The 22,915-nt window shown below is 37.4% G+C and overlaps 1 protein-coding gene across 3 annotated transcripts in view; it reads right to left on the bottom strand.

The window, feature by feature from the left end:
* The window catches only part of ZMYM2 (zinc finger MYM-type containing 2), a 68,759-nt gene extending 46,811 nt beyond the window's left edge, over positions 1 to 21,948 (bottom strand). The window contains exons 1-5 of one of the 3 annotated variants that reach the window (XM_066313034.1): positions 21,834 to 21,948; positions 19,820 to 20,679; positions 15,155 to 15,440; positions 12,117 to 12,282; positions 11,047 to 11,259 (exon numbers count right to left, since the gene is read on the bottom strand). In XM_066313034.1, coding sequence (XP_066169131.1) covers positions 11,047 to 11,259; positions 12,117 to 12,282; positions 15,155 to 15,440; positions 19,820 to 20,672 — 1,518 coding nt within the window. In that variant the 5' untranslated portion in view covers positions 20,673 to 20,679; positions 21,834 to 21,948. Of the gene's footprint in view, positions 1 to 11,046; positions 11,260 to 12,116; positions 12,283 to 15,154; positions 15,441 to 19,819; positions 20,680 to 21,833 lie in introns of those variants that run through there. The other 2 variants (XM_066313033.1, XM_066313036.1) reach the window with 2 other exon arrangements.
* Positions 21,949 to 22,915: the final 967 nt, after the last annotated feature.

Here is a 22,915-nt window from a genome sequence, read left to right as displayed (position 1 = left end):
CTCAAATTCTTCCCAACATAATCTCTTTTATAGCTAAGGATCTGTAGTATTAACTTCATTCTGCAGAAAAAGTAACATTCGAGAATCCTTTATTTTAAAGTACCCTTCTAGCTGCCATAAACAAACAGAAGATTCACTAAAATAAAGGAGAGCTACTGTAACAGAGAGGGTCAAAGAGCATTCTTCTGAGGTAAGAATTTTTGGCCTGGAAACAAGACAGCTTAGGAGAATAACGACAGAACCAAAAATGGTATTATGCAGGGCACTATGGATCAACTGCTCAGTGTATTTTCTAATATAAACAACTACACCAAATCACATGAATATCAACGGAAATTGGAAAATAATCAGGAGACAGCTCCTCATGTAACAAACACCAGGTCAGCAGAACCTCTTACCAGAGAAAATCACAAATGGAAACACTGTTGGTATGCATTCACAAGGAGACTGAACAAGCACTAATGGAAGAGATTTGCCAGTAATAGCATATAGGAACATTGCATCAGGTTCAAGGGATGCCCTGACCTCTAGAGAGTCAGAAGCTAAGACAATGCTAAGAGGAAAATACCCTAAGTTCCTGCCCTGGTCTTACTCCTCCATGTATGCCCACTTACATCACTGCAAGAGTTTCAATCCCAGATGAGAACTGTGATGACAGCTTTCTCAGGTTCTTACTACAGTACATATTTAATTTTTTAACCCCCCTCAAGGAACAGCATGTGTTTAGAAAAAAACTTAAGGAAAACGTTAAAGCTGTGTCAATGTTGTTGATATTTCTCAGCAGGACACCAAAAGATCTTTACTGGCAGAGAAAAACCAGAACAAAATACCAAAATCTTTACTAGTGACTAAGTAAAGAAGGAACACAAAATGCAAAACTTCATCAGTCTTTATTTTAAAAATCACTGCTTCCTTCTTTGTTTCAGAAGAACAAAATCACAGAATCTTATGGACTGGAGGAGACCTCCTGAGGTCAAGTGCAGCCTCTGGCTCAAAGCAGCTCCAGAGGTGTTTGCTAAGGATCTTGTCCAGTCAAATCTGAGCATCCCCAAGGACTCCAAAACCCTTCAGGAGGATTTCACCAAACTTATAGGAGAGAAAAAAACCAAAACAAAACATACCAAAGAAAAAAAAAAATCAACCAATCGACCACAACACAGCAACAAAAAACAGATAAGGAAAAAGGTGGTTTGGTTTCGCCTTGTTTTGAAGGTGTGTCTCTTGCCTTTTTTCCTTCCACTGCTCAACTCTTAGAAGAGTTTGTCTTCTTCGGTCTCCTCCCATTAGCTAACTCATCCCCCTTTACGCTCCTCAGGGTTGAACAAAGTAACCTCTCCTGAGCCTCTTCTACTACATCATGTACTCCAGCCATCTAAGCAAACTGGTAGCTCTTTACTGAACTTCCATCGGTATGACAATGCCTTCCACTCTGTCAAATCCAAAACTGGCCATTGTACTCCAGATGCCGTCTCAAGAGCAGAAGGACTAGGGGCAGTGTGGGGCACAAAAATCACCTCCCCTGTCCTGCTGGCTGTAACTCTTGCTTATATAGCAACTGGTTGCCCACACAAGGTGGAGAGTCCGCATCCTTGGAAATACTCAAAACCTCAAACAGATGTAGTCCTGGAGGATCTGCTCCAGGTGACCCTGTTTGAGCTGGGGGTGCACGAGATGACCTCCAGAGGTCAGACATTTTATGAGACAAACCCAGGACCCAGCTGGCCATCCTTGCTGCAATGGCACACTCCTACCCCCAGTTCAACTTCTCCACTGGGATACCCAAGCCTTTTTCTCCAAAGCTGCTTTCTTGGCAATAGTCTTCCATTTCAGATCAAGTATTAGCTTCATCTTGCGCTCCCCATGGTTATTTCAACAATAGAAAAAAATGCCTCTTGACAAAATCCTGCAGTCAAACTAGGTTCAGCTTCAAGTTTCCTTCAAAGATGAAATTAACACAAAACCAATCTGCAAAAGAAAGTATCAAGCATTTTCCTCCCATAGGCCAATTCACATCTACAGTATCCTATAAAAACATGCACATTTGAGGACTGTAATTTCAAATAAAATTGAAGTTAGAACACAATCAAATTAGTAAAGAAAGCTGTATCAATTACGAAGTGTGGGAACTGACAGTGGTCAGAACACGGACTCTTTGGCTACAGACAAGAAGCCTGAAGCCTGTGGGAAAGCCAAATATAGAACTCTCTCAGTCTGGCCTAGGAAATCAAAAGGAGGAACCCAAAACTTGTAGGTATCTTACTCCTGACACCTGGTGTTTTTCCAACTTGTTTACTGGTAGAAATGTTTACAAAAAGGTGATGCCGTAAAGGACCAGTCCTATTCATTTTACCGAAACATTGTATAAGAAGAATCTGTCTTTCAATAAACTTTGCTGTAAGCCCTCTGAAGAACTAAGAGTTCTGTGTGTTGTCACGTGAGCCCTCCTGAATCATAACAATAACCAGGCACAAATAAACTAAGCTAATCCAGAAGAAAAATTCCAAGAGAATAAAGGCCCACTGCCCTCTGAGGGAAGCCTGATGCACAGTAGTCTGACTAAAGCCCCTCTTCACTATTCCATCTAGATTCTGCACTGAGATGACCTAATTTTGGCATATCTTCTAAAGCACAAAGTCTATGGTAGATGAAAAAGCCTGAATATTCTTCTCATTGTATTTAATTCTAAACTCACTCATTCTTTCATGACTCTTCGTATATCCTTAGAGACTTAATTCTAGAAGGTCTATTTCATGATAGCTATCTCATGACAGGTTAGAGACATAAACAGTGAGATATGAAAACTCTTGTACGTCACTAGTTCTAGATAGATTTCATATATTCCTTCTGTTCACTAGGACAGTGTTCAACTCAAATGGAAACTACAAAAGCAGCTACCAAAACGCAAGACAATGCAGATGAATGTGACATATTCCAGACTGAGGAAATTGTTTCAACAAAAATACTAATACACTTAGAGGGTTTCTGAGGAATTCTTATTCTTGCCACTATAAGCAACTATGACTTTAGAAGGAATCTTGACCTTCCTTTACATCTTACTGAAAGGATCATGTAAGCTGAAGTCTAGAGCTCTTGTTGCATGTACCCTGCAAAGAATAAAGATCAAACTCCAAAATAATTGTCAGAGCCATACCATAACTTCACGGCATATTAGAAGCCTCATTTCTGTTCACAACTGAAACTAATGAAAGCCTCTGTTCTTCAACCTTGTGACTGCATGAGTACTTCAATAAAGCTATTACTGCCTTGAATCTAGACATCTGTGTTAGACACTTTTATTCTTAACTGCAAAGAAAGGATTATCATCTGCTTCACAGGCCTTGACAAGGCTAAGAGAGCATAATGAAGGACATGCCAGCAGTGTAAGAGAGCATTCTTGCTACAGCTTCTCCCATGCAAGGGCCAGTCAACAGAAAATATCAGAACAGCAGCTGATTGCTACAATGCTATATAGCAGCCCAAAGATTTGCTTCCAGTTAAAGGAAATGCTTTGTAGTTAAAACTCCAAGGTAAAATAGATTGTTAAATACCTCTCAATCCAGGCAAACCTCCCTGGTAGCTTTATGAAATAAGAGGTTTGGATTAGAATTAAGAATAACACCAGGAAATTCCAGGACAGAAACACAGGATGCCTGTGTTCAAACAGAGAAGAAGAAGAAAATATTTTCTGTAAGTAGAAAAGCAGATACATTTGCTACATGGAATTCTATGAGATCCCCCAGAAAAGTGACCAACAAAATAGCAGCTAAACTACTTCAGATTCATTTAAATGGATGGTCTGATGGATCCAGAGGCAACATGCATGTCCAAGAAAAGAACCCAGTATCAGCAGAATCTGTAACAGCAAAAAAAGAACCTGGATAATTTATTTTCTCTTAAAATACTGCCTCAAAATAATCTCTCCCCCAAGAATACTAACTGTAAACTCTTCCTCAAAAGCATTTGCCCAAGTCCTAAGAGCAAAAGATAAAGCAATTGCTTTTGTAGGCCTTGAACACCAAGTGATGTACATCTACATTCCATCAGCTGAAGTCTGCAAAAATCTAGATTGATAACTTGTCCAGTACTTTTCCTTGGCATCTCCAACTGCCAGTGTTCTGTCTTTTTGCTGGTTTTGTTCCCTCTCTCAAGACAGTTGTCTTCCTGTCTCTGAGAAAAACAGCTGAAAACATCTGCCTCAAAAAGTAAGTTACTTCTACATTAACTGAATGTTTCAGCTGTTTCTGTTCTGCCTTTTCTCTCTCCCCCTCAATCCCACCCAGGTAATTACTCCAGGTACACCAGTGCACGGATGTAGTTATATCCATCATAACTATGACACCTAGTCATGCCACCTCCTTGCTTCCTCTTTCCAAGAACCTCCTGGGCTCCCACACAAATGACACCTCACACTTGACTGCCCTATGACTAGTTTTCTTCAGAACTACAAAGCCATTTTAACATTTCTTATGGACCCATTTGATTTAATCTTCTAAAATATCTACATAATAGTATTCTGAACAGTTATGATGAACTATATTCAGCTGCCTAAAGAATCTGGTAGCACAGTTATTATTGAAGAGCAGGGAATTCTATGTTGGAAGACATACATTTGAAGAAGAAATGGCAAAATAAATGGTTCCAGAAAGCAGAAGTAAATAAACAGTAATAGAAAAGGTAGAACAGGATAGTTTCTAGGACTCAATTTGCATCACAGATGCAAAAAATTCAGGGTCATAAATACCAAAAGGTCTCAAAAAACCTCCCCATATCACAAAGCAGGAAGAAAGAGGAAATTATTGTTCATTGATTAATAAAGATTTCCATCTTCTAACCATGTTAGATGGGATGAAAAGCATCTAGCTATCTCCATTTGCAGAAGTGTGCATAGTATGGGACAGCAGTATTACCAGAGATTACTTAATACCAAACTGAGTATTACCTGAACTAAACAGAAGTAGTTTACTATATGAGTAAGAAACACCACTATTAAACCACAGTTCGATCTGGCTGAAACCACAGAACTACTCTTTAAAAGAGACCAGAATTAAAAGGAAAAAAAAAAAATTCAGTACTTTTCACATTTCAATGTAAGTGGGCTGTTCAACTCTAGCTATTACTGACTTTATCAAGATTACTTACTCTTGAAACTTGGAAATGAGAGTTTATAAAACAGTAACAACAGCAGGAAGTGGTAGATTTTGTAGTTCACTGTGATATCAAGGATAAAAAGGAAGACCAGAAGGACATCCTCTCTCATAACAAAGAAGCACAGAAAAAGCCCCAGACACTGCATGGGACAAGACACAAGACAAAGCTGAAACACCCTACATGCTTCCACTGAAGTGCCAAGCGACAGGACATTTTATCACAGCATTTAGTGATATTTAAACCAGTAGAGAACAATACGCTGTATGAGACTAAGTACAAAGTCTATGTAAACATGTAATTGCTAGCTGCAGAACTGATATGCATATTATTGTGTACAATGAAGGCTCCTAAATCCCTGCACAGGACAAAATAGACAAATGAGTTTTAACAGTTTCACAAAAGCAGTTCCTTGGCAAAGAGCAGAAAGTGAACAAGGAAGCACAACTGACTACGGTGCTTTTTTGTATTGCTTTTAAGTGAATAGCTCAGGGACATGGCATAGCCTTGTTAGCCTTGAAGCATGTTCAGCAGTAAGTCTTCATCTAATCAAAAAGTAACCAAATGTACTTTTATTCAATTTGAAAATTTTTCCATTAGATGAAAAGACACTGCGCAAGCATCCTCTCCAGCCAGAAAAGCTCTCATTTGGCTTGCATTCATTCAATATCACTTCTGTCCAGAGCTATCAAAAAAGCTATGAAGAAATAGCTAGAGCTCCTTTCCCACCCCATCCACCTCCTTTATGGCAGTAGATGAAGACCATCCCTTCAAGAAGCCCCTAAAGCAAGCAAATACCCGGTCACATTCCAAGAAGAATTTTAGTTACAGAAGCAAAGTAAATAAAGGAACATTTTTAATGATCAAGGCATTAAATACTGTCTTGGTGGAATCAAGAGCACCACGGACTGATCAAGCAAGGAAGGAAAATATTTTTAAAAGCAGACACAGATGCTGCTTTAGGTTAGTTGGAAAGGCTCAAAATTAAAAGGTATGGTTGGTTACACAAGTCATGAAGTCACAGGATATTCCACTTGCTTCTTGAAATAAGGTTGTCAAGCCTGTACCAAAATCCAGCAAACCAAGACATAAACATGGAAATTACTTTGAAAAGGAAGTTAACTAATTTTGCGGAGACAGAAAACATGCAATAGTAGCAGAAACAAAAACACTGTAACAACCTAGGTATGTGCTGGTGAGGTTAGCATCTTTACGGCAGGCACATTTGAGGTTACTTCCAATTTACTGCACAAATAATTTTCAAATGAGTCACTAAAGTAATTTAATGCTTACATTTCCAGTTTAACTATACAAAATATCTGCTCTAAGAAAGAAGGTATTTTTACCTTATTTGTTCAGTGTTTGTACATTAACAATTTTAGTCAGCTCCAGTTCAGATAAAATTTCATTCTCTTCTAGTGTGGTTTGTTTGGGTTTTTTTCCATTCTGTTTAGGGTCATTGTTTAAGTTCCTCTTGTCCCTCTCTACATGTGAAGAGTTTGAACGTCAGTGCAGCAGTTCGAGCACTTAATCTAGCAGTAATCTTCATCTTGAGGTTTTAAAAAATTTAAGCACTTGCAATTAGAGTTTTGTTCTCACAATTTATCTAAATTGTCACACTTATTTTTTGAGAAACTATTTTATGAGTTTTATCCTTTTCAAAAAGTTTGACTTGCACAGCTGTCTTGACAAATGACTGCTGTGTAACAGAAAAATTAACTTGCTCTTGCATATAAATACAGTGAGCATGAGTTATGTTATGCCTATTTATTATTTTAATTATTTCAGAAATAATTATTTATATTTCGTAACTTTTTAATACTAAAGGACATCTAAGCTTGGCAATCACTTAAAGTTTTAGGAAAGAAAATACAACCATGACCTCTCAGAAAATCAAGACATATAATGCAATATTAAATATTATGTATGTTCATTTTTAAAGTAGGTTCTAAAACTGGTACATAGGAAGCTAAGTGCATCTATCACCTTGAAAGGTGACTTCCGACATTTGAGAAAAAAACCTATCCTCTACCTCAAGAGCAACACTGTTGGTTACTCCAGGAACAGTGTAAAGCAGAGGAAAGACACACTTTGCAGCAGATGGATTACTTGGAGTAATCAAATTACTCGTCATTCTGAGAGCCACTGTAATTTTTATTACCCACAAATTTATTTTTTTCATTCCAAGAAAGTAAGAAAAAGAAGTTCATAATGACTTATTGAAAAATTGTGTTCAAATCAGTGTAATATTTATTTTTTTTAAATTGTGATTAAGTATATAGATAGGTACAAGTAAAAAGGAGTTTTCATTTATTACTACTACAAATGTATAGCAATATTGATAGTTGTATGACATTTACAATATAAACTGCTTGATACAAAGCTCATACCAATGAGACCTATTTATTTTACAGCTGTTTGTAAGAAAACATTTGCTAAAACTCTTAGGTGACACACAATAATTAGTTGTACAATACAATACTGAAATCAAATGACATGAACTTTTTCTGTATTATTTCTTTCATTAAGTTTATTTCAGTATGCAATAACGACTCTCCCCAAAAATCTCTCCTGCAGCAGCTCTTTTAAAGCAAGATCTAGTAATTTTCAAGGAAACACTGTTACAACTGAACAAAACAACCCATAATCCACCAATTGTGGCCCAGTGGGTTGTCATTGACATTTTCTTTCTAAACTTCTTTTCTAAAAAACTAGAACTCCTTGAACATACTCAGCTCAAAAACCCCAAATAAACTAAATATTATATCAACTGAATAATCTCAACAATTTGTGCCCTAAGCAACTCTGGACACCTACGGCATACACTAGAACTTCAACTTTTATAGTTTGACTTCCATATACTCACAAAATCACAGAATGGTCTGGATAGTTCAAATCACCTCTGCCATAGTCAGAGATACCTTACATGAGACCACTCTGCTCAGGGCCCTGTTCAACCTGGCCTTGAGCATTTTCATCCACAAGTTCCCTGAGCAAACTGTTCCAGTGACTCACTACCCTGTATGCTAGATTTTTTTTCCCTAAGATCTAATCTAAACCTACTCTCTTTAAATCTAAACCCATTTCCCTTTAACCCATTACTAAATAGTAATAGTACTACTGTACTATTTACTCTTGTAAGTAGTCTTGTCCTATCATTCCTCTAAGCTCCCTTCAGTTACTGGAGCTCACAGGTCAACCTGAAGCGTTCTCTTTGCCTGAACAACCCCAACATCCTCAGTTCTTACTCATCGGAGAGGTTCTCCCTCCCTCTGATCATCTCAGCGTCCCTCCTCTGGGATGCTTCAACAAGTCCTCCCTGTGCTGGGAGCCCAGAGCTGATGCAGCACTGCAGGTGGGGTCCCAGCAGGGCAGAGCAGAGGGGCAGAATCCCCTCCCTGGCCCTGCTGCCCACACTGCTTTGGATGGAGCCCAGGACACGTTTGGCTTTCTGGGCTGTGAGTGCACACTGACAGCTCATGTCCAGCCTCCACCAGCACCACCAAGCCCTTCCTGCAGGGCTGCTCTCCATCTGTTAATTTCCCAGCGTGTACAGACACTGAGGGATGCCTCCCTAGACAGCTGAGCACCTTGCACTTAGTCTTTGTCCTTTATCTGGACTTCTGTGAAGCCTTTAACATGGCTGATCTCAGCCATGCACTCATGTCAGGCTTAGTCCCTCTGGACGACATCCCGTCACTCAGGTTAGTCACTGCACCCTCAGCTTGGTGTAATTTGCAAACTTGCTCTGGATGCACTTGGTGCCTTTGTCTATTAATTAACAAAGACATGAAATAACACCTGTCCAAATAGGGACCCCTGAAGGACACCATTTGTCACTAATGTTTATCAGGACTCTGAATCATTGACCACTACCCCTCCGGATGCAACCATCCAACCAATTCCTAATCCACCTAAGAGTCCACCTGTTGAATCTATCACTTCCCAATTTGGAGAGAAGAATATTGTGGGGGATCATGTCAAAGGCTTTACAAAAGTCCAGATAAACAACATCTATAGTCCTTCCCTTACCCACTGGTGAAGTTACTCCCTAACAGAAAGGCACTTTGTTGGTTACACAGGATTTTCCCTTAAGAGCTTCTTTTAATAATAACCCAAACTCTTCACACTCCATGATTATCTGAAACCTACCAGTTAAGAATTATACGATTCCAAAACAGATGCACAAAAATACTCAAATTAGGCTTCCCACAGCCTATTATAGTTACACAGTACCACATCTTTTGATAAAGGAATTAAGAACTTGCCTGCATAAAATCTGCTGTTAGAAGTGAATGAACCAAAACAATATGCCTTAATTTCAAAGGTTCTCACAATAATGCACCAACCTGACACTACTTGTGAAGATTCTTCATACTGCAAACTGCTCCTCCTCCCCAAATTAAACCAGAACATACAACTTCCTACTCATATTCTCATTCTCAAACACATATCTAAACATAAAATACAACAATATGTAAATAAATACAGTATGTTCTGTCATTAAAGTACAAATTTATCATTGAACCTCAAAATTCCATGCTCATTTCGTAATTCCATGCGCAGTGTAAGTTATACTGGTTGTATGGGAATCTCTCATTTCAAAGTTAATCTCCTGCACTTTTGCTTCTTCAAGAGACAGTATTCAACGTTTCTTCAAGTCTTTCCATGGCTTCTGGGCATGCCTATATTTTTAGTAGCTTGAAAACCTATCCTGTCCCTTTTGGCACAGCTGTGGCAAAAAAATAATGCTCATGTTACATTTCCAGTCGGGCTGTTTACGTACACAGGTTTCCAGCTTTGCTCTTCACACACAGAACAAAAGCATCCCCAAAAGCATCAGAGCTCAGCACCCAGTAAGAAAATACAAGCACACATGATGTACAATAAAGAACTTAACAACACAGCACTGTAATGCCTCTTCTCGTGGACCACTGGTTTCTTAAAAATGGGAAGGGATGAAGAATGAGCCCTGAACAATGTGCAGCACTGGGGCCACTCACATATTCAAGTGTGCACCTCAAAACCAGAAACATAAATTTCTTGCTAGTAAAACAGCACTGTCAGAACACTACACCTATAAACTCAGAGCAGAACATACCAAGCAGAAGAACCCAAATAATAAAACCCCCCAAAATCCCCATATTATATATCCTCCCCTGAAATATTTAGTATTTCAGAGCTATCCTATTATACTATTAATACTGTGATTAACATTTAAACCTTCTCGCCAGCATTAGCAACAGTTCAGAACTAAGCTGGCTCTGCAAAATGTAAAAGATTTTAGCATCAAGCATCTTGATTTGGAATTATTTTAAATACAATTACTACTATCTTAACAGTCTTAAAAATAAATGTAAAACAAACCAAGTAAATAAAATGAAAGCATAAAACTTAACACATGGAAGGATAAAAGTAACCATTTTTTGAATCCTGTGATGTAAAATGGAGATGAGACATAGTGCAAGTACACAGCCAAACTGTCACCAGTTAGAGCCTTCTCACAGCAGTGTCCAATCTGTACGTTCTGCATATTCTTTTAATGTTTCAACTGCATAAAGTGAGCTTTTATATAAAAAAACCTCATAACCTAAGGACCAGTAAAGGCTGTGTGGTGTGCTTCCTATTGTTATACTTCACATACAACCAACAGAAAAATAGAAATTAGTCACAAAATTTAATTTCAATTATCTTTTCATTAGTAATAAATAGGTATCACTATTACAGCAACATCAAAAAGAGACAGTAGGAAAAAGTCCATTCCAAATAGTTTATTCTCACTAGCATTAATTTAATTTCTAGAACTCTTAGGAGAAGTAAACCCATGCTATTAGTAACAGCATAAACTTAGGAACTATTAATGTTTATTTGATTTTAATTTATAGATAAAGAAGTCGTTACCTGCTTGTATTCACCAAGGCAGTTCTGACAGCAGAATCTTTTCTGCTGACCATCAATAGTAAGGACATTGTTTCCAGCTCCTTTACTGGGCAAATACTCCCCACAATGCTCACAGCAATTCATTATTAAACCATTTGCCATCCTGTATCTATTGAAGCAATGGTCACTGCACAGCTTATGAGTCATATTTTTAAAGCTAACTTCGTGACGAATCTAAAAAATAAAAATAAAAAAGTAATCTATCATTAGACAAGCACAAAGTTGCCTGAAATTAGTAGACAAACCAGAAGTCTTACATTCAAAAATCTATCCCACTATTTAAAATTTTGAAATGACCATGAAATATACAATCAGAAAGGAATGTTTTTGTTGCCTCCAGAGTTCTAGGAAAACACTCTTAAACTCATCTACCCTTTAGCCTGGAAGGAAAGATCAGAGGGAAGGATGTGGTATTGCATATGACAGTAGAGTGCCAATTTATAAAATGATCAATTTACAGGTGAAGAACCTGGCATATGAAGATTGGCCAGACAATATGCTGTGTAAAGCAGTAGCCTGAACCAGCAAGTAGCCTGAGCTGAGTAACCATGAAGGCATCAAGAATAAATACATGAGAATAAATAAATTCATGAGAATTTAAAATTACACATATTCTACAGATCTCTAAAACCATATGCATAACCTTTAAAACCCAAAGAGTAAAAAAAAAAAAAAAAAAAAAAAAAAAAAAAAAAAAAAAAAAAAAAAAAGAAAGAAGTAATACTGTGTAATACTGTGGATCTTGCCGTTTCGTTTCTCTTTTCTCTAGAAAGAGATCTAGATTACAATTATAGGATTCTATGCCTCATAGAACATATTATCAGCAAAAGGCACTTCAAGTTTCTGAAACAAATATCAACCTCTTGGAATACTTTCTTCCTTCAGCTACTCCATATGAATATTAAACCTGCATATTTTAGTATCTCAAAAATACTAAAGATCTTACATTTTCTTCTTTTCAGTTCTCTTATTTCAGTAAATAAGCTATTAGTATGTCATTACTGAGAAAGACAAAAAACAATCAATCAGACCTCAGTCAGTTTACCACAGATTGTGCATCTTGATTTATTCAAGGCTCCTTTTGAGGGATTCTGTTTATCTTCATAGAAGGATAAACATGATGTACTGCAAAACTCCTGGAAAGACTCACTTGAATCTACTTGAGCAACAATGGTACCTTTCATTGTTGTTATATCTCTGAAATTAAAAAACAAACAACTTTATGTATAAATACATATATAAACAAGAATACTTCACATGTTTAAAGATTCATTCTTCCTCTCCAGGCTTACATTTCAAAACAGTTTTTTGAGTTTAAAGTTGTTAATCACAGGATGAATACTAAGTTTGATAATATTTTTACAACTACTGTAAGTAAGCCTTTACTGTGTAAGCCCCTTTTTCTTTCCTTTAGCTTTGAGTTATTTCTTCCCATTAAATTATTCTAGAACTAAGCAGTACTAATGCATCATTAGATGTAGTTATGGAAAACTCAGTTTTATACAAAAAACTAACACAGCAAATATGAGTTAGTCATTTTATAATGGCTCTTCCTTTTACACAAAAGTTATATGTAGGTTTCATATATATAAATAAAAATTTCATATATATATATAAAAAAATTCAGATTTGTAATAAAAAAGCACTGAATGGGCTTGTTTGTAGGTACTTCTGCCATTTCCAGTATTAATCTCAGGACAGGATAAGAGGAAGAAAAAGCTGTTTCTCATTTCTCAAACTTATAAACAACCAAAAAGTTTAGAACTCTACCACAAATGTGGCTACAAGTTCTATCATTCAAAATTGACAAGATAATTCCGTCATTTCTTTAAAAAGTCCCAAACCATCTGAGCAGTTTATGCAGTTACCCATGGAATTGTGGCAACTTAACACCTTAAACCCAACCATCAATAAAAGTAATCTGAAATCAAATAAATCTTGTTCTAACCAAACAGACCTACACTGTCCCAACCTAATACACCCCAGATATTAGAAGAAGTAACAAGAAGAAATAAAAGCCTCCTCCTTTGCCTTCTAAGCAAAAAACCCCACAAAAATCTAAAATCTATTACCGACATCCAGGAAATGCTACTGGGCAGAATATATTAAAAAAAATGACTGGGCACATCTGGATCACCAGTTGCAAAACACAGGCCTCACACACTCCTATCTATAAGCTTTAAAACTAAGATGGGTAAAAAACACTGGGAGAACAGGGAAAATGCATGTTTCCCTAGACATACTTCTTTGGAAATAAACTTGTACAGCCCTGATACGAACACTTGCAAGCTTGCCTTCTTCCACCAAGGGGAAGTCAGCAGAGTTTGGCTTACCCTTTGGAGAACTACTAAGATTTGTTTCAGGGACTGCTATCATTCTTGTTCTGCATAACAACAGCAGAGCTCCTGCCCTGAGGAGCTTGCTATTTATGTAGTTACAGAAGAGTTCAGAGGAATGCAAGAAAAGGGAATTATAATAGAATACCTAAGCTAAGAATTTCAAGTTTTCCTGTTAGGTTATACAGAGATACAGCGTCAGAGAGGAACAATTTAGTGCATATACTATCTCCTATTTAACTGTGATTGAGTAAAAACACCATAGTGGTGGATAAGCAAAGACTAACAACACCTCAGAAACTGTCAAAGGTGACTTCACAAAGATTCTCTTTATCCTTAAAAGCTAGAAATAAGGGTTTTTCTCATCATTCAAAAATAAAGTATCTTCATTTAGGGCAGTTTTGTATGTAGTCCCTTGCAACACACAGCTTAAGTATCTCCAAAGTGTCTGGGCAACATGCATTTAGCCATGATTTCAGTCAGAAAAGATTTGTCTAATCTTCATCTTTATAGATCATGCAGCTAGGTGAATACAGTAGTCACTAGATTACGTCTAAAAAAATATAGTGTACAAACACACAACAAGCCAAAAGAAAGAGCAAGGATTACTTTTAACTAGCCCTATAGAGGGAAGAATTTGAGCTTTTAAACCTGTTTTAGAAAAGCTAGAATATCTCACATTTTCTAGGTTTTCAGAGTACCAAGGTATGTATTTGCAGGATATGGATGTTTTCCATAGCTTATTTTTACTGAGTGCCAAGGAAACAAAAAGACCAGTGGCTTGCATCTGAATACTAGCCACTAATCCAGCACAGTGGACAGTGATGTATAAGGTTTTTTTCACTAGTTTAAATCTGTGATTGAGAAAAGACCATGCTCTCTGGAGCACACACTAACAAAGGCAGTCTTTATTGCAAGCTTTCTGTAGTTCAGCAAAAATTCATCCTTCACCCAGTACCACTGCAGCATGTACCAGACTGAGAATATGAAAAAGTGCAAAAAGCTCAGTAAATAGTAAACTGAAAGAAAAAGATAGTAAAGCCAGTCTGTACACTTGACACTACAAGAACATAATTACAGAAGACTTCTCTTTCACAATTTCAAGTCTGGAAAATCATGAAAAACTACAAGTCAAACCTAACCAGTAATTTAGAACAAGCCACTTCTAGCTATGCTTTTTACTCCCTCTGTACTGCCCATTTAAGGTATCTTCAGCTATAAAACTGCCAGTTGCCCCACCTGTGGAGAAAACCTAAGGCTATTCTATCCTCTATGACCAACAGTGGAAGAACTCCAAAGTTTCTTCCAGACTGTTGCAAGTAAGAGTTTCTCATCCTTTTAAAGCCTCTTGATTTTACAACATCTTTATCTATCAAAATGTGTGCTTTCTCACAAGGTCCACTTTTTTCACAAAGGACTTCATCTATGAAGTATATGTTGTCACAAGGTATGCCACAACTTGGACATCTTATCTTTAAAAAAAATACTAATTTTCTAAGTGTACTGGCTTTCAATAAAACAATATCCCCTACTCTGAATTCAAAAGCTAGTATGATTTTGTTAGACACAGTGAATTCAACATCTCCAAAAACTAAAGCAAGACTATAAAAAGCACTTCTATAATCAGATTTTCTATCACTAATAGACCAACTCTCATGCATGCATAAGAATCTTAATTCTTATTGTAAGAATAAGAATTAAGATGCTAGAGTAAAACAAAATACAAAACTCACTTTCTGCACATGACACAAAGTTTCTTTGGAGTGGGTTTGTGTGAAAATGATGAGAGGCAGGTAGTGGAACAGAAAAGGTGAGCAGATCCTTTCCGCTGATACGCAGTCTGTCCTTTTTGTAAAGGCTTTTTGCAGTTTGCACACGTGACTTTAACCTGCTTAGAAGGCTGTTGCTGGGCAGAAGGCTGGAATATTTGCTTAGGAAGTGATGCTACAGGTGACAAGGAATCCACACCTGGCTGCTTCTGATTCCTAGGAAAGGAAGCTGACTGGGATATCCAAGAATCTTCAAGACAAAAAATCCAAACATAAAAGTAAATCAAGAGACAGATACGTATGTACAGCATAGTATTCACAAATGTATGATCATTAAATTATTTTCCTGTGGGAATGATCACAGAGCAAAAATATTTTAAGTTCAGGTGTAATGTAAAAAATCCTGTTTGATGGTACCACTCTCCACTGCTACAAAGGTTCAGAACATGAACAAATTTCTTGATGGTCCCATCCTACATCTAGTGACAGGTTTTGCAGACTTCAATTCACTTGCACTGAGTTTGCAAGCTGGCAATCTTATCTTCAGACAAACAAAACTGCAATTAAAAAAAAGAGACCAACAGACAACATGGAATTTCTAAACCAATGTTTGAGACAAATTTGCAAATTTAGATCTGAAATATTCATTAGGTATTTTGTTCTAAAGCTTTAACAAGCACCATGTGTCCAGTCTTGGTGATAAACACTAGAACTGGCTCCTAGTCCAGCCTGCAGCCAGAGAACTCTAAGTGTATACCAGTGAATTTGCAAAGTCATGAGAGATATGTCTTCCTCAGTAGAAATCAATGAACCTAGAAAATAATATTTTGTTAAGTTTTGTCAGTACACAAATCCATGTTTCAGACTCCACTAGTTTTCTATCTGTATTTTTGGAAAATTAACTACTATGGAACAAAGTAATCTTTGCCCCTTTGTAGCATAACCTGCTATATGAGTAACTTACATAACAAGAATGTAAGCAAAATATTTTTTCTGAAAGAAATAAAGATTACATGTTAGATTACATGCTCCATATCGTGGTCTGGAGCAGAAGGTACAGGTCTGAGGGGGAAAAGAAAACCCCCAACAAAATGTCATTTCTAGGCTATTGTCTGGAATTTAAACTTTTACTCCAAGTGATTATCATAAAAATTTAAAAAATGTTGACCTTCTGAAGGCTACTAGTAATACATTACTTAAGCATGAATTAAAACTTAAGAGAACCAATTTTGCATTATAAAAAACATTTGCACAAATTTTCAATAATGTGCCAGTTATACCAAATACTGTGACAGCACCTGGGACTTACCTAGCCTTTAGTATCTTACTGCAGTGATTCAGAGTATTTCTGGAGTGTTATTACAACTAATACCCAAATGTAAGAAAGATTAGTTTAAATTCTATGACTTCAGATAACAAAAACATTACACTACAGACATGAGCAACCGCCCATACCTTATTCTTAAAGGACGTTATTTTGGTCCATAATCATTCATTAAATAGAAGGAACCCTTTCCTCCTATTTTCTGCATTCCTTTCTTTCCCCAAAGGATTTTATTAACAACATATTCTGAAGCATAGCTTTAAAATCCATTTAGGGACAAAGTTCCAAGAATACTTGTTAGTGCAAGAAACAACATACATTCCTTAGCAGGTAAAAGGTAACTTTGTGGTGTGACTTTTTAGCTGTCAAGGATATCCTACTACTGAAGCTAGAAATTTACCTGTTGCAGTGCTTGAAAGACCTAAACAGAAGACGTAGAACAAAGAGGTGAAGGGAAAAGGACACAAAACAAACCACATTTTTCTTAAAAGCACTGAAGATGTTTACCTTTGAAGGTATGAATATCCTTACTGACAAACTAAGAAGCTATCAGAGCGCCTAGAATTAAAATTAACTTAAAGTGTCTTCTTCAAACTTTTCTATACTTCTATTACTTCAAATATGTAATATCCTGGTAACACCTTAACACCTCAAAACATTTGAGATACTCTTTTCTCTTTCAAGTGAAAGCACACTGCCTCTCTTATCAGGAATGTACAGCATGAGCAACAGAGCTACATCTGCTTGGCATTCCAGTAGCATTTAACTGCCACTCATGAAAACTTGAGTTTGCTTGCTGCTCATTTGGGTGGGAAACTTTCAGCAGGATTAATATGTAATTAAGGTAGGTAGTAATATGCCATTAAGGTCATTTCAATTATTCTCTATTTTCATAAGGCCTCAGACAGCCTCCCTCGATATTTTGTTACATTTCTCCTGCTACAAACATACCAGAAGAACATCTGAAGATCTTGACTTTTTTATTATTTTACTTTTTCCACACCCCAGCTTCATAGATACCCATTTTTAGATTATGCCTTTTCTTCACATCTCACTTCTCAGCCATGTTTCCTCCTTTGCTTTAAGTTCTGCACAAAGGATCTGTAAAATCCAGTTTTCATGTCCTTGAACTGAGGTGCATCACACCTCCTTAGTTAATTCCTGCTGAGTTTTCATACCTCACTACCTTACGTCTTCATCCTTCAGGTTCCTACCTGCAATTCTGTACTGGCCAAGTTTATGAGACTATACAGTTTTATGTTCAGCTACTTCTTATTGTTATGGTTTTTCAGGTTGCTCCCCTTCTTTCTTGCTCATTCTTGCTCCAAAGTGCTATAAAATTATCCTTTCCTGTAATTTATACCATTTATTTGCAGAGTCATCTTGCAAAAATTAAATCTTTCTTAAAAAGCTGAAAAAAATGTGTCAGCACAACTTGGGGCAGAGGTGGGGAAGAAGACAGTAGTGAAGTTTTACAGAGGTATGCAGCTCCTGAAACACACTGAGCTGCCTATGTTTGCAGTAATAACCTGGTTCAGATCAGTGAAATTGTAAACTGCATCCTCAATTTAGGTGTTGGCTCTTTCTCTGGAGCATTTCTGAAGCACAAAAACTAGATTCCATTGAGAGAAACAAAACCTAAGTTCTATTCTAAAGCACACCTACATGGACTTCATCTACCTGGACCTCTCCTGAGACCATTGATATGCTCCCCCACAATGTTCTTGCTGCTGAACTGGAAACCTGTATTTGATGGACAATGAATTGGCTGGATGACTGCATTCCAAGAATTAGAGTTCATGGCTCAATGTCCAAGTGTAAACCAGTAACAAGCTGTGTCCCTCAAGGGTCTGTACTGCGACTGATATTATTTAGTATTTTCTTTTCAACACCACTGACAGTGAGATTAAGCAGACCCTCAGCAAAGTTTACTGGTAACAGCAAGCTGAGTGGTGCAATTGATAAGCCAGAGGGGACAGTATGCCATCCAGAGAGACCTTGACAGCCTGAATGAATGAGCCCACAGAAAACTTAGAGCTCAAAAAGGCCAAGTGCAAGGCCACTCAGGGCAATCCTTAATATCAATACAAACTGGGGGCTGAATGGATTGAGGGCAGCCCTGTGGAGAAGACTGTGGTGGAGTGGTAGATGGAAAATTGGACATGAGACAGCAACCTGTGCTTCAAGACCAAAAAATCACTGGTATGCTGGTCTCTGGTGATTCTGTCCCTCTTCTCTGCTGAGGCCCCACCTGGAATATATTGCATCTAGCTCTGAGGTCCCCTCACAAAACACACGTGGGCCTGTTAAAGCAGGCACAGAAGAGGGTTACAAAAAGTGACAGTAGGCTTGAACACATCTCCTGTGAAGAAAAGCAAAAAGAGTTGGGAGTTGCACTGCCTGAAGAGAAGGCTGGGGAGACCATATTGCAGTCCTTCAACATATAAAGGGGGGGTTACAGAAAAAATGTAGTGAGATTTGTTAGCAAGACCTGTAGTAACAGTACAAAAGTCAGTACCTTTAAATTGAAAGAGGGTAAGTTTACACCAGACATGAGGCATTATTCTTTTACAATGAAACATTGCAAGACACAGGAACAGGTTCCCCAGAGAAAGCTGTGGATGCCCCATCTGTGAGTGTTCCAGGTCAAATTGTAACCTCATCCAGTGGAAGACTGTCCCTGCCATGGCAAGGTGGTTGGATGAGGTGATCTTTAAATGCTCTTTCCAATCCAAATTATTCTATCATAGGCACTCCAATGCTTACTGGGGACATCAGACTCCAAACAAATGTGCTGGACAGAAGTTTCTGTTACACACCTACTGCTTCATATAGAGAAGAGATACCTACTCAAAGAGAACAGACTAACACTAATCCAGAAGAAATCTTCCAAACCACATACATAACCACAGAACAGAATCATTTAGGCTGAAAAAGATGCTCAAGATCATCAAATGCAACCACTAACTCAGTACTGCCACTAAACCATGTCCCTGAGGGCCACATCTATGTCCCTTTTAAATATCTCCAGGGCTGGAGACCACTTTCTTGGGTAGCTTGCTTCAATACTTAATAATCCTTCTGGTGAAGACATGTTTCCTAATGTATTATGCCACTGAGCGTATTTTATTCTAGTCACAGATAAAGTAGTGATGAGCATGAAGAGAATCAAGATCTTTCAGACATACTAAGCTAAAAGACTAAGCAGTGCCACTGGCAAAAATACTTTAATCAAAAATTCTCTCAACAATTTAATTCACAATTTATTTTCAGCCTTGAAGGAAACATTGAAAATTGAAACTTACCCGGATTATGATGGGTCACAGATTCTCCATTTTGAAATACATCTCCAGCCGCATTCATTCTACCAGGATTGAAAGGTCCTACACCAGTCTTGGTCTGTGAAGTCAAAGATGGGGTGTATGTTTGCAAATTAACACCAAAACTATCTGACTGCAGTCCGTTAGATACATCTCCCAAGCTGGCATTCTGCAGTGACGTTACATGTGTAATCATTAGGTTCATGTCACGCCCGTCAGCATCATTTTCTAAATGACCACCACTGACAGAGGTCATAGCACCTCTTTCTAATGTAGTAACATTAGCAATCTGAATTTCAGAGTCTGGTTCTGTGGTTATACCACTACTACCTATTCCTGAATTTACCTTACTTCTTGAAAAACTGGAAGGTGAGAATTCCATCTCGTTGGTTCTGTTTTTACACTCTGGAAGTCTTCGTTCATTAAAACTGGAAGCATTCTTCTCTTGCCCTTGATTAGTTTCAATGTCTTCTTCATCATCAATAATAATAGTTTCACTTATACTCCCCTTTCGAGAATTTAAGTCTTTTGGAGAAGGAAGCATTTTGCAATCATTTCCTTTAAGTTCTTCATTTTTAGATGATGTAAATGCAGTGTTCCTTTGGTCTGCTACCAGCGATGTAGAGTTTTGTGGAGGTTGTATAGGTTCGATAAAAACTACATCATCATCATCTTCTATAGGCAAGTTTTGGAATTTATTAGGTCTAGAAACTAAAGAACTTGGTGGCCCTCCAAATGTATTTCCTACATTTGCAAGACCTGCTGCCATGTTGGTATTCCCTAGCAGACTAGGAGTATGTTCAGACAAGTCTAATCCTCCCAGAGGAGTCGTGTCCATTCCAGATCTGCCATTTGAAGAAAAACATAAATCAAGAAAAAAACCACATCCAACTTCAGAGTAAGACACAACTTTTCAGTAACAGTTCTTTAAAATAACTACAGAATCAAGAGTTCCAGCTTTTACTTTACTTTCTTCCTGAGGTAACATGAAAGAAAATTAAGTTTTCCTATGCTCTTCTTTGAGTGTCTTAACATCCGCTTACTTTCTAATCCTATACTGGCAAAAAATATATCATCACTACACATCACAATGTTTTATCAATGCAGGAAACTGAATTTTCAGTGTTATTAATTACATGATCCTGATCTTTCAGTCCCTTTCCCACCCCACCTATGCTAGCAACGATCTTCTAACACTGCTTTTGTTAGACTGCAAAGAAAGATCAAGTTAGACACACAGAAAGAAAAACTGAATTCTTATTGAATTTTGGTCCTATTAGGAAGGTTAATGACTTTGAAATTCAACTGATTTTCCCTCAACCCCACACTGCCAGAGCTCCTTAGATAGCCACAAGATGACTGGAACAAAGAAGTAAGGAAAAGATATAAAGGAAACCCTTGGACATGACAGAAACAGATACATTATTGAGCATCAAAAAGTAGATAGCAACCTCTGACTTGTAACCACTACAGACTGGCAGCTCATCTGATGTCCTGACTTATTACCTCATGCTCCTGCAACTTTCAGTGACTTAGTCTTACTTCTTTTAAGAGCAAGCAGTGCTTATTCAGTCTACTTCAGTCTACTACAGCTACTTTGTCTGGAGAGATCTGTTTGCCTTTAGTAATTGTTCACTTTGGGGAAATCTGTTCTTCGTAACTGTCAATTCAACCATGAATTAAAAATTATAAAAGTCAACCTGGATATAATCAAAGCTAAAAGACCCAAGATGGCTCTAAAAAACATCCGTACTCAAGATCATAAGTTAAGTAAGTAAGTACTTAAGAGCAAGACTGTAAGTTACGCTAATGTTGATCTAATACCGTAAGAAAAATACAGACATAATTATTATCTGGGTGTGTCTTAGAGGACAGGCTCATGAGAGACATTACTGAGTTTGTGTGGAAGGCTAAAAGTAGCTATCTGTGCTTTTTTTTAAAATCTTCATACAGGAAGGTAAATACAAGAAGTAGAAATATCCTGCTCATCTATACTTACCCATCCAGAAATCCACTGCAATCTGTTTACCTTAATAAGTTGCTCCAAGCACTTTTATTTTCTTCCTGTGGGGAAACTGCTCTTGTACCAACTTGCTGCCTTTGATAAAATACTGTGGTCTGAAACATGGTTAAAACAAACATTAGCTACTGAAAACTATTTCCTCATCTCAAGCATCATCTGACAGCTATGTTCCTTAAACCAACTTTATTCTAAATTTACAGTTTAAGTTCAAATCTGACTTTCAACACTGTGATCATACAGCAAGAGAGAATGTGAGTCTACTCAATCCCTGCTGTGAATAAAGCAGCAACAGTATTGTTTGAGATCTTCTGCTCTGTCACATCACATTTCCAGAAGGCTTTATTAGAGGGGGAAAATATGCCATGTTTGGTAAGAAACAGACATACATAACTGCAATTGAGTAATCAAACAGCAGAATTAAGAAGTATATCTGTAACAGAATATTAAGGAAATAAATAATTCAAGTAAATTGAGCAATTGAGAAAAAAATCTTAGCAGCTACATTTCCTTCTTTTTTATCAAGTCAACCTCCTTGCTGCCTGTTGCAGAATACACTATGCTAAAATTAAAATATAAAAGGAAAACTACGGGACAAAAATCAGGCCTACAATGCAATATAAACCTTACACTGCTAATCTTTTTCCACTTGTATATATGCACTGCAGCGATACTTAGCATAGATTCAGGCATCCATAGCCTGTATTAACACATGTGATCCCTCACAAGAGACTGAAAATGTTTAAAGTTCAAGCATCTGTTTATTCTTCAGGTTTTATAACAGTCATTAGGTTTTCCAGACTTGGCAGCATTTTTAAGAGAGACCATCAACTTGCATAGTTATCTACTGTTTGAGGACAGCCCTTAAAATCCCCAGACAGTAAAGAAGCCCAGAGGAATAAAGCTTAAATATTCTTCTACACATTTATACTGTTCAACCTTTGCTGTCCATTAACTGAGCAGGAAGGGCAGGACAAGGACCAAACAGCAAAGCTGTGAACCACATAAATCCTAAAAGAGAGGTGACCACCTTTTTTAATTCCTTCCTATGTTAGCCTTAG

The sequence above is a fragment of the Sylvia atricapilla genome, chromosome 2 (assembly GCF_009819655.1).
Source record: "Sylvia atricapilla isolate bSylAtr1 chromosome 2, bSylAtr1.pri, whole genome shotgun sequence".
NCBI classification, from domain to species: Eukaryota; Metazoa; Chordata; class Aves; order Passeriformes; family Sylviidae; genus Sylvia; species Sylvia atricapilla.
The sequence above is the reverse complement of the archived record's forward strand: the minus strand, read 5'-3'. Positions and strand labels throughout refer to the sequence as shown.